The 18,625-nt window shown below is 35.0% G+C and overlaps 1 protein-coding gene across 1 annotated transcript; it reads left to right on the top strand.

The window, feature by feature from the left end:
• Window positions 1–9,608: 9,608 nt before the first annotated feature.
• Window positions 9,609–16,182, top strand: LOC120079749 (110 kDa U5 small nuclear ribonucleoprotein component CLO). The gene is made up of 11 exons (XM_039034113.1): window positions 9,609–9,852; window positions 10,538–11,295; window positions 11,725–11,793; window positions 11,889–13,082; window positions 13,174–13,272; window positions 13,367–13,525; window positions 13,906–13,991; window positions 14,171–14,369; window positions 14,839–14,949; window positions 15,230–15,436; window positions 15,710–16,182. Exons 2-11 carry the CDS (start codon window positions 10,555–10,557, stop codon window positions 15,806–15,808), a joined length of 2,964 nt encoding a protein of 987 aa, XP_038890041.1. The 5' UTR covers window positions 9,609–9,852; window positions 10,538–10,554; the 3' UTR covers window positions 15,809–16,182.
• The last annotated feature ends 2,443 nt before the right edge of the window (window positions 16,183–18,625 follow it).

Here is an 18,625-nt window from a genome sequence, read left to right as displayed (position 1 = left end):
GCTCGTAAGTACAATTAGATTAAATTACTGTTATGCCCCTATAGTTACATCTCACTCCTTAAGTATCACTGGTTCCTCTAATGAACAATACAACATAGTCCAACTATGTGTGAACACCTCTCGGGCCAAGAGAAGATGTGTGGCGCCACATCGTTCAAGCCCCGGAATCAGTCCTTAAGGGAGCTATCTATCTACTTACCCCTGCTTCGGGGAAGGAGTGAATTCTATCTTGTGTAGTTGAGTTCTCAGCTCTCAAATCAGACGAATCCCCAAAATGGTAGGATTGAATTGGCGAATTGGCCACTCGCATCCATACAAATCAAATGACCGCCCTCAATGGTAGGAGTTCCCAACTCACTCAGGATTGAGGTCATGTTACCTATGGTCATCCTAGTGAAGTGAAGTCTTTGTCATGAACGGTGTTATATAACGAGACGTTAACACTTCGTGGTCAGGTCTTATACAAACTCTTTGTATAGGACGCCCCTGCTCGCATGTCCCCAACACGAATGATCAGGATCAGACCATCTGTGACAAGTCACAACACTTGTGACCATTCCACAAAGCGGGCCGCATCCGTAGCGTTACCAGGATAAGGTTTCCCTCCTATATCCATATACTACAGACCATTTTGGTTATCACTCAAGACATGATCCACTTGTATGTCACCACATACATGCTTGAGTCACATACAGATAACCAGGGATTTTATGTTTATTGGTTTGTGGTAAAGTAAATAAAACAAATAACTGAGTAAAAAAACAAGATGTGAAGTAAATATCATATATTAATAACACAAGCATTCGTACAAATGTTTACAAACTACAGGACATGAGACTTTAAGGCATCAACCTCAACAGGAAAGATGCAAACCTTTAAGGCTAGACTAGTAGTAAAGGGTTATTCCCAAGTTGGAGGAGTGGACTATGAAGAAACTTTCTCAACTGTTGCAATAATTAAGTCTATACAGATTCTCTTATCTATTGCCACATATTATGACTATGAGATATGACAAATGGATGTCAAGACTGCCTTTTTGAATGGTTATCTTGATGAAACCATCTACATGATCCAACCAGAGGGATTCATTGAACAAGGTCAAGAGAAAAAGGTTTGCAAGCTTAATCGATCCATTTATGGATTGAAACAAACATCAAAATCTTGGAATATAAGGTTTGATGTTGCGGTCAAATCTCATGGCTTTTACCAAAATGTTGATGAGCCTTGTACAAGAAGATAATCAACAGCTCGGTAGCTTTTCTTTGTTGTATATGTATGATATCCTACTCATTAGGAATGATGTAGGTTACTTCACTATTATTAAAGAATGGCTAGCTGCTCAATTTCAAATGAAATATTTGGGTGAAGCACAACTTTTTCTAGGGATCCAAATTATAAGGGATTGAAAGAACAAATCACTAGCCTTGTCTCAGGTATCCTATATTGACAAAGTGCTTGTCAGATATTCGATGCAAAATTTCAAGAAGGGTGTGTTACCTTACAGACATGGAATTATCTTGTCTAAGGTGTTGGGATTGGTGTCCTAATTCTCCCGAAGTCTTGTTGTTTTATAAAGATACACATTGTTTAATTAATGAAATAAGAGTTATTTTATTTGGCATTTACTCATATGCAATAAACAAAACTCCATGGTTATTGTATGAAAAATTAAGCATGTATATGAGACATACAAGTGGATCATGCATTAAGTGATAACCTAAATAGGTCTGTAGTATAAGGATTAAGGAGGGATACCTGATCCTCGTGACATCACGGATACAACCCGCTTTGTAGAGGTTTGCAAGTGTTGTGAACTACTACAAATGATAGATCCTGACCATCCATGTGGAGACGTGTAAGTGGGGGTATCCTATACAAAGAGTTTGTATAAGACCTGGATCACGAGATGACTAGACTTTATATATAACGCCATTGATACTAGAGACTTGCATCTCACTTAAACGACCATAGGTGACACGACCTCAATCCTGAGTGTTTTGGGAACTTCTACTTTTGAGGGCAGTCCTTTGATTAGTATGGGTGAGAGTGGCCAGATTGTCGACTCAACATGCCTACCTTTTTGGGGACTTGTCTGATCTAGGAGCTGGGAACTCAATCCACAAGATGGAATTCACTCTTTTCTTGAAGTAGGAATAAATATAGAGATTGCTCCCTTAAGGGCTGATTTTGGGGCTTGAACATAGTGGGCACAGCTTCTCTTTGGAAGAGAAGATGACTTATGTTCATCAGAGGGATCGGTGGTACTTAAGGAGACATATGTAACTATAGGGGCATAACAGTTATTGGCCCAACTATACTTACGAGCGATCTGTGAAGGGTTGTCACACTGCTCACTGGTTAAGATGGATACATAATATATCTGTAGTAAGGAGAGTTCAGTTGTCGGTCTTTAGTGGAGTGTCTGGCAGTTAACGGATGGTAAATCCCGTGACTAAAGAGTTTAGTCAGTTATTCACGTACCGTTGGAGCTTCAAGCTACAGGTCCATGAGGTTCCCTTGGTAGCTCAATGGATTCAGTTGAGGATAAGTTCTTGGTGTTAATTTGAAATGTTCAAATTGACAAGAGGTATTTTGATTATATAAGATATAATCGGTATGATGTATAAGATACATCTAGTGGATGATTGATGTAAATGAGATTTACCATGGAATAGAAAAAGAACAATGATTTATATGTTTCATGAGATGAAATATTAAAACTATAGGTTATAAATATAGTATGATAAGTTGGTTATCATTTATATTTATAATAATATTAATTATTGGATAATTAATTCTTTTTCTTTTAAATAATCATATGAGTGGGTGGTTATTGGATTCATAGTAACTGTGAGTTTAAAAGGAAAGTGGTTGTCATATTTTCGGAAAGGAGTTTTAACAAACGATTGAAAATTTTTTGGAGATTTTTCTCTCGGTGCAAAGGATCTCACAGTAGTTGTCAAGTAAATACAGATTTACTAAACGATGGTTGGACGAGCTAAACAATCGTGCAGTGGCGAGCTAAACGATCGTGTAGTATTTACTAAACGATCGCATAGTTTTGCTAGATGATCGCTTTCCTAAAGTAAACGATCGTGTAGAGTCTGTAGGCGACAGACCGAGCTAAACGATCATATAGCTTTATCTAAACGATTGGGCATCGACCTATATGATAGGTCTCCGCCATCTCCCATTTGCCCAGTCATGTACGTGATCGGTGTTTCCTTCTTCGTCTGTCTCATACCAAGTCCGAACAGAGCCCACCCTTTGGATTCTCACACCGAGAATACCAAGTAGCCTTGTTGATGGTGTCAGACTCAACTCGACACCGTCGAGGTTTTCTAGAGACCGTTTGTGGTGCTATGGAGGTCGTTCGTGTTGCTGAGAAGTTCGTGACCGAGGCGATCATTGAGGAAGAGCATGAAGTGTTCGTGCTGTGTTCGTTGTGGTGTTGTGGTCGTGTAGATCGAGCGTTCAAGGTTGCTGTTGTTTGATCGTTCGTACGAAAGGGAGCGTGGAGACGCTTCTGCCAATGTTCGTGCAGTTTTTCCTTTTGTGCATTTGTAACTTTCATGCTATAATTTTTGTATGAATTATATAACCATTTGTTTGAAGTCGACTGTAAATGTTTTGTTCATTCATGATTGTGATTTGGAATTATCTTTCTTCCGCTGCTCATGGAAATCTCAGATCCGATTTCCTTCATAAGGAACAATGTCCTAAGACACCTCAAGAGGTTGAGGAGATGAGACAGATTTCCTAGGCATCTGTAGTCGGTAGCCAGTATGCCATGTTATGTACTAAACCCGACATCTGCCATGCAGTGAGAGTAGTACGTAGATATCAATCCAGTACAGGATTTGATCACTGGTCAGCAGTTAAAGCTATTATCAAGCATTTTAGGAGAACGATAAACTATATGCTTGTTTATGGTGCTAAGGATTTGATCCTTACAAGATACACTGACTTTGATTTTCAGACTGATAAAGATTTAAGGAAATCCACATCAGGATCAATGTTCACTTTGAATGGAGAAGTTATAGTATGACGCAACATTAAGCAAGGTTGTATAGTGGATTCCACCATGGAGACTGAGTATGTAGCTATCTGTGAAGCTGCCAAGAAAGCCGACTGACTTAGAAAATTTCTCACAGATTTGGAAGTTGTTCCAAATATGTTCTTACCATCACACTTTATTGTGAATCGTGATAGCAATGGTGTTATGGCAAACTTCAAGGAGTCTCATAGCCATAAACGTGGAAAGCATATAGAGTGCAAGTATAATCTTATTAGAGAGATTGTGCAATAGGAAGATGTGATCGTCACAAAGATTGCCTCATCGGAGCATAATATTATTGATCCATTTACAAAGGCTCTTATAATTAAAGTTTGTTAGCGTCACCTAGAGGGTCTAGATCTACGAGATATGAGTCACCTAAGCTATGGCAAGTGGGAGATTTTATTAGGTATATTGTATGCCTTAGTTTATTGTATTGTATATTGATACTATTGAGGTTGATGCCTTAAATCTCGTAGGGTATTGTAGTTTGTAAACCTTGTATGAACAAACATTTCAATGATTAATAATATTTGATATTTTATTCACTTTGTCTATGAAAATATATGATATTTTAGTTGCATTAACTACAAACCAATAAACTAACATCCAAGATTATCGTTGTAACTTAAACATGTATGTGGAGACATACAGGTGGATCACATTTAAGTGATAATCTAAATGGTTTGTAGTATATGGATAAGGTTGGGTACCTTATCCTGGTGACACTACGAGTATGGCCTGTTTTATAGGTGTTACAAATGTTATAAAGTGCTACAAATGATATGATCTTGATCGTTCATATATTAGACATGCGAGTAGGGATATTCTATACAAATGAGTTTGTATAAGACCGGACCACGAAATGTTTAGTCTCATTATATAACGTCGTTCATAATAAAGACTTCCATTTCACTAGGATGACCATAGGTAACATGACCTTAATCCTGAGTGAATTATGAACTCCTGCCTATGAGGGCGGTCCTTTGATTTGCATGGGTGAGAGTGGCCAAATCCCCGACTCAACAAGCCTACCTTTTGGAGACTCGTCTGATTGGGGAGCTGGAAACTCAACTACACAAGATGGAATTCACTCCTTCCTCAAAGCAGGGGTATGTAGATAAATTACTCTCTTAAGGACTGATTCTAAGTCTTGAACAATGTGGCGCCACACCTTCTCTTGGCCAGAAAGGGGTTTAGGCATAGTGGGACTATGATTTATTGTTTATTAGAGGGATCAGTGATACTTAAGGAGTTAGATATAACTATAGGAGCAAAATGGTGATTTGGCCTAGCTGTACTTACGAGCAATTTGTGAAAGATCATCGTACTGTTGATTGGTTATATCCAATGGACACAGAAATATATTTGTAATGCGAAGAGTGTAGTTGTCGGTTATTAGTGGAGTGCTCGACAGTTAACGGATGGTGGGTAATGTGATTAAAGAGTTTAATAAGTTATTCACGTACCATTGGAGCTTCAAGCTACAGGTCCATAAGGTCCACTTGGTAGCTCAATGGATTTAGTTGAGAATCAATTTTTGGGTTAATTTAAAATGTTCAAATTAATAAGAGGGAATTTAGTTATATATGATATAATTAAATTAATACAATTATATATGATATAATTGATATAATGTATTTGATACATTATAGTTTAATTTGAGGAACAAATATTTGAATATGATTCAAATATATTTTATATGAATAAGATTTATAGTTGTTAAATTTAATATAAATATGATTTATATTAAATACCATAAAATAGAGAAAAAGAACTATGGTTTATATAATGTATATGATACAATATTAAAACTATAAATTATAAATATAATATGCTAAGTTAGTTATTATATTTATTTATATTATTAATTATTTGATAATTAAACCCATTTTCTCTCTAACCACCTTTAATGGAAAGTTATTCGGTTTTATGGCAAAATGGAATAAAATAAAATTTTATTTTATTATTAATCATGTGGATTATTAGACGATTTGAGTGACTACATGATTTCAAGAGAGCCTATGCGATAGCCTCACTTTTTCTAAACGATCAAGAGACTTATCTATGCGATAGCTTTGTCTTCTGAACGATCGTTTTCCTCCTCCAACTCCAAACTTCCCCTCCAACCAAAATTAGCCAGAGCTCACCACTCCTGGATTCTCACACCGAGAATACCAAGGTCACCAAATGGTAGTGTCCTTCTTTGGTTCGAGTTTGTGTTATTGTTTATTGTTGTTCATTTAGAGTGTTCGTGACTTGTTCACGTGTTTGTGAACGAGTTTGAGGGATTTACTTGAAGAAGAGTTCTTCAAAGGTATAATCTCTGAAATCTTATTTATTTATTCAAAAGCATGTTGTAATTCATGTCTTATGAATAATCTTTTTGTTTTACTGTAAATATATGCGTTCAATCGAAATGGGATTTGGACGATTCGCTTCCGCTCATAGGTTCTTTATCAAAAGAGTTCATTCAGATACTTTACCTTACATTGTATATTGATACTTTACTTTCTCAATCGTCTTTTATTATACTTTGATACATTAGCTTTGGATAAGTGGGAGATTGTTGGGATTGATGTCCTAAATCTAATATATCTTGTTGTTTGTAGTTATGTTAACATAAATTATTTATCTAATAAAATCAAAGGTATTTTATTTGACACTTAGACGACATTAATTCGATCTAATAAACTAAGATCCAAGGTTATATGATGTCACTTGAACAGTATGTGGTTGACATATAGGTGGTTTATGTTCAAGTAATAACCTAAAAGGCCTACAGTAAATGGATGAAAGTTGGATGCCTTATCCTGGTAACACTGCGGATACGGCCTACTTTGTAATTGTTACATGAGATGTAAGTGTTACAAACAATATGAACCATATTGTTCTTGTAAAGACATGTGAGTGGGGGTATCCTATACAAATAAGTTCATACATAGATTGGACAAATAAAATAATTAGTTTCTCTATATAACACCGATACTGAAGAAACTAATATTTCACTAGGATGACCATAAGAGACTTGACCTTAATCCTGAGTGAGCTGTGAACTCCTGTTTATGACAGGAGTCCTTTGATCTATATAGATGAGAGTGGTTATGATAGTCGACTCAATAAACCTACTATTTTGAGGATTTGTCTTATTAGAGAGCTGGGAACACAACTACACAAGATGGAATTCACTCTTTCCCGTTCTTTGGGAAAGTAGATAGATTGCTCTCTTAATAGTTGGTTTCGGGTCTTGAACAATGAGGCTTCAACCTCTCGTTGGCCCGAGAGGTGTTAGTTTATAGTTAAACTATAAATTGTTTGTTCATTAGAGGAATTAGTGGTACTTAAGAAATTAGATGTAATTGCAACAGTAAAACGGTATTTTAACCCACTTGTAGTTATGAGCATTTGTGAGGGATCATCGGTCTGTTGATTGGTTATATCCATAGACACAAAAATATATATACAATGTGAAGAGTGCAACATCGATCTTTAGTGGAGTGATCGATAGTTAATGAATATTGATTAATTGGATTAAAGGAGTTTAATCAATTAATCTCATATCATTGGAGCTTCTAATCTATAGGTCTATAAGGTTCCTTTGTTAGCTCACTAAATGATAGTAATAAGGGATGATTTAAGTTGTTCAAATCAAATAAGGGAATTTTATATTAATGAGATTAATATATAATAGTTAATTATAGATATGGTCTATAATCCAAATCATGTAAGAGAAATATATTTGAATAAAATTTAAGTATTAAATATGTATGAATTGAATAGATGTATATATATATAAATATGTGATATTTATATGTTCATTAACTCTATATTAAATATGATTTAATATAGTTATTTAATTGATTAATTAATTGTTAATTAATTGATTAAGAAATAATGGAGTATAGAGTTTAGTATGCCATATGAATCGACATCGGCCAAACCAAGAGCTCCTATTTTTTCTTTAACGAAAACAGGAAAACCAACATCTTTTAAAGGAGTCACTCCAAAAGGTAACGGAGGCATGTAAAGGTTTCCTTTACATATTTATATAAATATCCTCTTTATCTTTACTTGAGATATATGACATTTATGATAATTAATTAAATGTATATTAAATAGGAATTAATATCCGATTATTTAATTAATGTGTCAATTAATTAAATTTTGATGATTTAATTAATTAGTACTAAGAATATAAAGAGAAATACTTAGAGAAAGGTTTAACTCTTCTCCATATAAATATATCTTTATAGCCCATTTAGGGCAAGAGATTTTTATTACACAAAATCTTAACCTCCAAGCCTCCATCTTCTCTCTAACTTCTCTCTAGAAATTCTCTACCTTTTTTCTTCTTGGAGACCACTCTTCCAAGTTCTTTAGAATCCTAGAGAATAGTAAGGTAATTTTGTTGTGGTGTCCTTCTTCTTGGAGAAGTTCGAGATCGTCGATAACGGTGGAAGAGGAAAGCTAAAAGAATTGACAAAGGTGAGTTTTGATTTCTTATCTTTTTCCTCTTTTATAGGATGCTCATGATTTGTTTGAATGTTTATTCAATAGATGCATGTTTAATTTTATTGTTTTTGTTTCCATAAGAAATGAATATCTAAATTCAAGGCGTTCACATGCTTCCGTAGGAATTCGATTATTTTACTATTTACATAAAATAGCAAATTTAATGTTCTTTGATAGAGACTGATAGAAGTCTATCCGTGTCTATCAGTGATAAAAACTGATAGAAATCTATCATTGATACTATGTGATAGACACTGACAGACTAGTCTATTAGTGTCTATCAAATTTTTATTTTTTATTTTTGTAAATAGTTAATTTTTGCTATCTACATGTCCCACAATATAATATAGATTTACGATATGTGTATAAAAAAATCTATGGAATCCAAAATAATAATAATATATTATTTTATCGATATACTAATATAATAATAATATGTCAGGTGATAAAATGTGATAACAATTTTAAATAAATAAAATCAATAAGATCATGTAAAATCTGAAGATTTACAATAAATTAAAATTTAAATTGAGAGTGAAAAATAAAATATTAATTAATTTTGAATCTGTTCAAAAAGTGGTTAAACAAATCTAATACGATAGAAAACTGCCAATTCAAAATTCAAATGGAGCATAAAAATCGCCACGTTTTTCTAACAATTTTGTTAGTTGAAAATGTGATAATTGACGCTTGTCCATTTACATTGTACATACTGTTCCTGATGGATGACCATGTTAAGGGTAGATTGGAGATTATAAAAAAGGACTTCACGTGCATGGCATATATTTTGCCAAAAATCTTATTATTTCCGTACTCTTGCCATAATCCCAAATGAAACATCAAATCTTGCTACTTTAACCAATTTCCCAAAGAAGGAACCGTGGGCTTGGTAATTTGTTTCTTAATGGGCTGAGATGAGGCCCATTTCTTCGCAAAGTCTGAAAGGGCCGATAATACGATTGGTTATTAGGCCGGGTTGTTATTTATTGTAAGCCCAAAACCCGACCCAGTTTAGCATCCTATCCACGTGACAAGTCAGGCCATACCCTAGCCACTGCAAGCTTTTCATTTTGTCTCACCGGCGCCCTCGTCGCCGTGTTCCTCTTCTCGCACCGCCACCGTCAACACTGCCGGCCATTTTTCACTACTGATCATCGCCATCCGTTACTAACGCATACATTCACACCGCTTTTTCTACCGTCGTCGGTCGTCGTTTGTCGCCGACAGTTGTCTGTCACCATCCATCGCCGACGGGAGGGTCTTCGAAGCACTTGTTTCAGCTTGTAAGTTTATATACTTTGTATTTCAGTACAGAGTGGTTATTTTTTGGTTCCTTTCGAGTCTTTTGTTACAAATTTTAGTCTCTCTTTGGCTTTCCTTCAATTCTTTAGAAGAGAATCTACTCCAGTCACTTTGCCCTCATTTCCTATAGGGTAAATTGAAGAATTCATAGTTCGTTACTTTGTACTTACCTCTTAAAGGGCACAGCAAAGGATTTCTGGGTCAGTGTAGTCGGTTCTTACTTTGGAGTTTCTGTTGGGAAGAAATAAAAGCATGTTTAATAACGAGTTAAATGGACTGGGTAGATGTTTTTTATCTTGTCAGGGTTCTTTTTTGGTTCTTGTTGAATAGAATTTCTGTACATTGTTTGTGGATTTAGCAGTTACGCTCACAGTGTGGTTAACACTAGGGGTGGGTTCTTGTAAGCTCTACTTGGGAGTGACTGATATTGTAGTTCTGGCTTGATTGATTTTTTATTACGTAACTTCTCACCACATCAATGAAAAGTATTTCTTGTATAAAAAAAACTACGGAAAGGGTTGTCTTTCTGCTGGTTATTTATTTCCCTCGCAAATGTAAAAAATAGACGTAAATCTCAGCCTGTATTTAGTAACTACATTATTGAATTCCAAGCCTTTTTAGTTAAATGGATTGTAATATTAAGTTAGTTTCCTTTTGTATTTGCAGCTTTGAGATTACCAAGCATGGATGACAGCTTGTATGATGAATTTGGAAACTACATAGGGCCAGAAATTGATTCTGATAAGGATAGTGACATTGAAGATGAAGATGAAGACCTTATGGAGAAGCCTGATGAAGATGAAGGTGCATCAGATGGTGAAGATGCTGGTCCTTCAAATGGTTGGATTACAACTTCCAATGATGTTGATATGGACAACCAGATTGTCCTTGCAGAGGACAAAAAATATTATCCAACTGCAGAAGAGGTTTATGGTGATGATGTTGAGACATTGGTTATGGATGAAGATGAGCTACCACTAGAGCAACCAATTATTAAGCCTGTTAGAAATGTAAAGTTTGAGGTTGGGGTAAAAGATTCTAGGACTTATGTTTCAAATCAATTTCTGGTGGGTCTTATGTCCAATCCAACTTTGGTCCGCAATGTTGCACTTGTAGGCCACGTGCATCATGGGAAGACAGTCTTCATGGATATGCTGGTTGAGCAAACACATCACATGTCAACATTTGATATTAAAGGAGAGAAACATATGAGGTATACAGATACAAGGATTGATGAGCAGGAGAGAGGAATATCAATTAAGGCAGTTCCCATGTCCCTAGTTCTCGAGGATGGCAATTCAAAATCATACCTTTGCAATATAATGGACACGCCTGGCCATACCAATTTTTCTGATGAAATGACTGCTGCTCTTAGACTTGCTGATGGTGCAGTGTTGATTGTAGATGCTGCTGAAGGAGTTATGGTAAGTAAATAAGTCTCAATCCTAGTTTTTATTTAGTTATTTTTAGCTTTATATGCTAACTTTTAGATTTTTTACATAAACAATAGCTGCCAGGCCGCCATTGAATTAGCACATTTCCTTTTTATCTTCACTGTGATTTAAACATTATTTTATATACCAACTTACTTCTACCTGTTGCGGGGCACCTCATTTTAGCATCAATGGAGGAGGAAACCATTAAGGGACTTTGCATAAGTTTTGGATTTGTGTAATCATTTTACTGCAGAATCTAACCATAGATAGAGTTTGGGTTGATCAATCTGCTTTGCATGGAGTTATTTATTTATTTATATGTTATGGAATTATTGATACTGCTGTTTCATGGAGAGAGCACTGAGGATGGGATAAATGCATAGTGGCTTTAATGAGAATGTACTCTACAATCTACAGGTCAATACAGAGAGGGGTATACGCCATGCAATTCAGGAGCGATTGCCCATTGTTGTTGTAATTAACAAGGTTAGCCTACTGGATTCCTTTTGAGTTTTTGTCAGATTTTTGAAAGCTGGATCCATTTCAAAGACCTTCTATACTGATACAGTATTTGTATCTAGGTTGACAGGCTGATTACAGAACTTAAATTGCCCCCAAGGGATGCATACTATAAATTAAGGCATACGTTAGAAATTATTAATAACCATATATCTGCTGCCTCATCTACTGCTGGAAATGTCCAAGTCATTGACCCAGCTGCTGGAAATGTGTGTTTTGCTAGTGCTACTGCAGGATGGTCATTTACTTTGCAATCGTTTGCAAAGCTATATGTCAAACTTCATGGAATTCCTTTTGATGCTGATAAGTTTGCATCTCGTCTTTGGGGAGATTATTATTATCATTCTGACACCAGAACATTTAAGAAAAAACAACCTGCAAGTGGAGGGGAAAGGTCATTTGTTCAATTTGTACTTGAGCCTCTATACAAAATATACAGTCAAGTCATTGGTGAACATAGGAAAAGTGTTGAGACTACTCTTGCAGAGCTTGGTGTTACTCTTAGCAATGCAGCTTACAAGTTGAATGTTAGGCCTTTGCTAAGACTGGCTTGTAGCTCAGTTTTTGGTGGAGCTTCAGGATTCACTGACATGCTTGTTCAGCACATACCTTCTCCCAGGGATGCTTCTTCTCGGAAGGTTGATCATATTTATACTGGGCCTAAAGACTCTGTGATTTATAAAGCAATGAAAGAATGTGATCCTTCTGGGCCTTTAATGGTTAACGTCACCAAACTATACCCCAAGTCAGACTGCAGTGTATTTGATGCGTTTGGTAGGGTTTATAGTGGTAAGATTCAAACAGGGCAGACTGTACGAGTCTTGGGTGAGGGCTATTCACCAGAGGATGAGGAAGATATGACAGTAAAGGAAGTAACAAAATTATGGCTTTATCAAGCTCGAGACAGGGTTCCCATTGCCGAGGCTCCTCCTGGATCTTGGGTTCTCATTGAAGGAGTGGATGCATCTATTATGAAAACTGCAACTCTGTCTAATGTAGATTATGATGAGGATGTTTACATATTCCGACCACTTCAATTCAATACCCTTCCTGTGGTGAAAACTGCTACTGAGCCTCTAAATCCAAGTGAGTTGCCAAAGATGGTAGAGGGTCTTCGGAAGATCAGCAAAAGTTATCCTCTGGCAATCACTAAAGTTGAGGAATCAGGCGAGCATACCATTTTAGGCACGGGAGAGCTGTACTTGGATTCAATTATGAAGGATCTTAGAGAGCTCTACTCAGAAGTAGAAGTCAAGGTATTCTTTTACCCGATTGTCCCACACTTTTTGTTCCCAATTTTGTTTCTCTTTGTTCTCTGATGGATTTTCCTTTCTGTAACCCATTTAGGTAGCCGATCCTGTCGTTTCATTTTGTGAAACGGTTGTAGAGTCTTCTTCAATGAAATGTTTTGCTGAGACTCCTAACAAGAAGAATAAAATAACCATGGTAGGCAATTTTCTAATTTGGCTGTTTTTGTTTATTCTGTAGGTTTTAAGCACTTGGAATGTTATGTGGTAACTCAAATCATTTTTTTTTCTAGATTGCAGAGCCATTGGAGAGAGGACTTGCTGAAGACATTGAGAATGGTGTAGTAAGCCTTGATTGGTCAAGAAAGAAACTCGGGGATTTCTTCCAGACAAAATATGAGTGGGATTTGCTGGCTGCAAGGTCCATATGGGCATTTGGCCCAGATAAGCAGGTAACTTTTGTAGCTGATAATCTCTTTACTAAAATATGTATCTACTAAATATACACAGAAGTTGACTCTTTCTTGAGGGACGGTGAAAGTAAAACTGATTCTTTGCTCACTGCAGATTGACTCTTTTTTTTAAAAGGATAGTTTATCATTAGACTTGTCCTTTTAGTCATCTTTCTGAAACTTGGCATGTGGTAACTCCAACTTTAAGCGTATTGGTAAAAGATTCGGGGTTCAATAAAGTTGTCATTTATTAAAATCAGTCATCTTGGCAGGCCGCAGGCTAGCATCTTTTATAACTATAAATTTGAGATTTTGATAAGCAGCATGTGCTTTGTACTTCATTTTTGTTCTTGATGTTTAAGCTTTTAATCAAATTTCAGGGACCTAACATTCTATTAGATGATACGCTCTCTTCTGAAGTAGACAAGAGTTTGCTGAATGCCGTCAAGGATTCCATTGTTCAAGGGTAAACTATCTTGATGGCTCTCTCTCTCTTTCTCTATCTCTTCTGTGGGAGGAGGGGACCCAGGGAATTAGCTCTTTTTTTTTTTTTTTTTTCCCCTGTTTAATATGTACTTTTTAAACGTTTAAAATTTTGTTGCCTTTTCCCCCCCAATGTAAGTAAGCCGTTTATATTTTTAACAGGTTTCAATGGGGGGCTAGAGAAGGACCACTTTGTGATGAACCCATTAGAAATGTAAAGTTCAAAATTGTTGATGCAAGAATTGCACCTGAGCCATTGCATCGTGGGTCTGGTCAGATCATTCCCACAGCTCGACGAGTGGCCTATTCATCTTTTCTTATGGCAACCCCACGACTTATGGAACCAGTATACTACGTTGAGGTAAAATTTTCATATTTTAATATTTTGTACAGTCAAACATGGGCTTTTTGTGAAGAGTGCTTCTAAATTGTATCGAAACCTAAAATATGTTGACATTTTGTCAACAGTATGTGTAACTTTTCTATTAATGTGATAGACCAACTATATTTAGAAAATATGAAAGAAGAATCAACAAGAAGAATAGGAAGGGGGTACAAATGTAAATGAGGAAGAAGAAGGGAATAAAGGTAGTTAGAGAGAATGAGTATGGTAGGGACCACTTGTGAGGAATTTGTTATTTTTGTTACTAAATTAATATAAAGCAAGGGGAGGGGAGTGAGGGAGAGCAGAGAAGATTTTGATCTAAATTCAGCTTGCGAGCTTGTAAGGAGGAGGTCTCGGCTTCCTAGGCTATTTTGAGCCAAAACAGTAAATACATAACCGAGCATTTATCATAATGTTGAGTAAATTTTTTATTATTTCATTGCAGATACAAACACCAATTGATTGTGTCTCCGCCATCTATACTGTCCTATCCCGAAGGCGTGGACATGTTACAGCTGATGTTGCTCAACCAGGGACTCCAGCTTACATTGTCAAGGTTTTATGATTAAAATTACTTCCTCTTTATCTCAAAATGTTATGGTTCTTGATAATTACGTACAATATATTGGATGTTTTCTTCTCAATTGTGGTGGAGCTGCTGCATTAATCACTGAATAGTACCAAATTTCTCTATAAGGTCTACCATTGTTCATTTGACAGATTTTCGATCTGGACAATGGGGTTTTATTCTCATGAGTAAATTTATAGTATATGAAGGCATGACAGATAGATTCAATTTCTTATGTTTTTTTTTTTCACCTGTTACTGCTTTTCAGGCATTTTTACCCGTTATAGAATCTTTTGGCTTTGAGACGGACTTGCGGTATCATACACAAGGCCAAGCTTTTTGTCTCTCTGTGTTTGACCATTGGGCCATCGTTCCTGGTGATCCCCTTGATAAGAGCATTGTTTTACGGCCTCTTGAGCCAGCACCAATACAACACCTTGCTCGTGAATTCATGGTGAAGACAAGGCGTAGAAAGGTTAGACCTTCTGCTCATTTTTGTTCACAATCTTTTTTATCTGGCATGCAAGGGCGGTTGTATGTTATGCATGCATAGCTTAATAAAGCTCTTTGCAGAATAAACCAACTTCAAAATCTGAAGTTCATGAACGTGCTTTTGGAATTATATGTTCTAATTTCTCGAAGATGGTTCTATTGCCTTGTTAATTATTACTTTTAAACAATAGCTTGAGAAAAAAAAAAAGGTAAAACAGAGAGTTCATGCCTTAATATGTTAGCTGTACTGGGACAGGGAATGAGCGAGGATGTGAGCATAAACAAGTTCTTTGACGAGGCGATGATGGTCGAGTTGGCTCAGCAAGCAGCTGATCTTCATCAACAAATGATATAATTGAAGCTAGCTCATCCAAAGCAATGGTTATTTGCAGCCTTCATCCAAGCATAGCTTGGGCTAATAATTTGTTGGTGAATCCAAGTGTTGTACCATAGTTGTTCTTCACTTCCCCCAATGCCCTGCCTTGAGTCAACAATCATTCTTATATATTAGGAGGAACTAGGAAGACAGGCAGACTGAGATTTGTAGATCTTATCTTCCAGAGAATTTTCCTTTTCTGTTAATTTTGAGGGATATTGAAGCTGGATACATATGTTAGGAATTTTTACTGTGATGTTAGGTGTATGTATTAAACTTGTGATATGAAACAAGGCAGATGACTGCAAATGATTAGAATGAAAATGAAAGAATTAGAACCAATCTCCTTGATATATTCATGTCTTGTAGGTATATGTTGGACCAAATCAGGAATCTGACTTTTGATTTGGAGAGATGATATTTCTCATGAAATCTTATTTTGAATCTTAAAAGTGGTTTTTATTTGGTTTCTTTTTAGCATGCAGTGCTTAAATGCCGTATCTTTTTAGTCGTTTACCTGCATTTATATGCTAGTTGAGTTGTATTTGTTTTGGTGTATGCAATGTTTGTGTATTTTTTAAATTTAGTTTTTACTATTTACAAAGTTAAATGTCAATTTTGATTGATGCATAATGCGTAGAAGAGAAAAGGACGGCATTTGAGTAGTCTTAAGTAGGGGTATTTGAAAAATCCGATGATCCAAAAAAATCGATTAACCCGATCCAATTTATGTAGTTTGAGTTGGGTTGGGTTTAAATAAATGAAAATTTTATGGGTTGGATTGGTTCATGAGTTCACCTAATATAACCCAAATCAATCCGAATTTATTATTAACTTAAATTTTTTTTGTTACTTATAACACAATTATTTATACATTTATTGATTTTAATTTTAATATTTTTTTAATAATTTATTTTTGAACAACTCTTTTTTTTTTCACTCTAGAAAGAAAATTCAGTATATAAATTGAAATTGAGTGGTTAATCTTAATTCAATATATGAAAATAATTAAATTAGATTTTTACATATTTACGTTTTGTTTTTTTAGAACAAAATTTTAAATAAATGACCCGATTAACTCGAACCAACTCAATCTAACCCAAATATTTCATGGTTGGGTTGGATTTGATTTATTTTTTAATAAGGGTTATTTGGTTTAAAGAAATTTACAATCCGAACAATTGGTTTGAGTCTAAAAAATCTTTTAATTCAACCCATGAACACCCTTGGTCTTAAGTTCCCATCTTTCCAAATATTTAAGAAATAATAAAAAAAATTACTATTCTTAAATGACATTTTTTTTAATTGTTGTTATTTTGAGTATTATTTTAGGTAATAAGTTTACGATAACTTAAATTTAACATTCATCATCGATGCAGGATTAAATTTAAAAATGATATTACATATACAACCTCAACTTTTAAAACAACGGGGATTGAAAAGAAATACACAAATCTAGAGATTACAACATATATTTATGTGGTTTCTTCTAATTTTGAAAATCGACTCTGCTAGAATTTAATATAAATGAATCTCTTTTTCCAATTTTAGTAAATAAAATCTAAAGTCTAATTTACTTCAGCTTAACAAAGTACAATCATGAGTTTATTTTGATTTCTATAATCTTTTTTGGCTAAATTATATAAAACGAGGCTTTTGTTATCCCCTCCAGTCAAGAATTGGGACCTTACAATCACTAGCCAATATGCTTTTCTCTCATGTCTTTGTTTGTTCATAGTTCAATATTCTGGCAAAATAAAATAAAAGACCGACTTCTTCCATTTGTGTAGGATAAAGGAGCCTATCTCTCTGAGTCATACTGAGATTTTTATACCTCCATCTATTTTTTTTTTTAATTTAGTTATTCACTAGAGCAATTATGATCTGGAAGTTGATCCGAGACAAGTGTTCGAACTTGGCTTATACATTCTCGTACTATACTGCATCCGTCAGCCAAACAAGTAAGGGATTCCTCGCCCGGTAACAAAACAAGGCAGATCCTTCCTTAAGTCCAGGATACGAAAACAATTCCTCCAAGACTGGTTTGTTTTCCGATAAGGCAGCCCTATAATCGATCAGGTCTACTGCTTCTACGCCTGCGTATTATCACGCACTACTAAAGGGGCCAATTGCGTAATTATGACCTGAGGTATCGAACGAGACCACCCCATAAAATGATATAACCTATTTGTCCTAAATTTTGTACTTTATGACAAAAATATACTTGAACTTTTAAAAGTTTGAAAAATACCCTTAAAACTTTCCAAAACAGTTCAAAAGTACCATTGTTGAAAACTTTAAAAATCTCTTTATTGTTAGTATATGAACACAAATTGTTAATACTCGTTTAAAAAATATCTTTGGACTTTTAAAAATTACATTTAAAACTCTTAGCTTTACTAAAGAAAAATAATAACTTATTTGAAATTTTCTTAAGTCAAAAAAGAATCAATTTTAAAACAAATCATACAAATATCCTATTATTTTTTCATATAAGTACTTTCAATTTTCTCTCATTTGTTCGATTCTCATACCAATTTGTCACAGCAAAATATAAACAAAAATTTCAGTTGAAACATAAAATCTTACAAAAAAAAAAAAACTTACCAAAATGATAAATAACCAAATACTAAAAGAACTCTTCTAAGAGAGAAAATGAAAGGGCAAACGGTTTATATTTATATATTAACCATACATATATTTTTTGATGTTTCTTTAAATTTAAAGATATTTTTTAAACTTTTGAAATTTTAAAGATATTTTTGAAACAAAATACCATAAAGTTTCATCCCATAC

This window comes from Benincasa hispida, chromosome 6, assembly GCF_009727055.1.
Source record: "Benincasa hispida cultivar B227 chromosome 6, ASM972705v1, whole genome shotgun sequence".
Classification (NCBI taxonomy): Eukaryota; Viridiplantae; Streptophyta; class Magnoliopsida; order Cucurbitales; family Cucurbitaceae; genus Benincasa; species Benincasa hispida.
The sequence above is the reverse complement of the archived record's forward strand: the minus strand, read 5'-3'. Positions and strand labels throughout refer to the sequence as shown.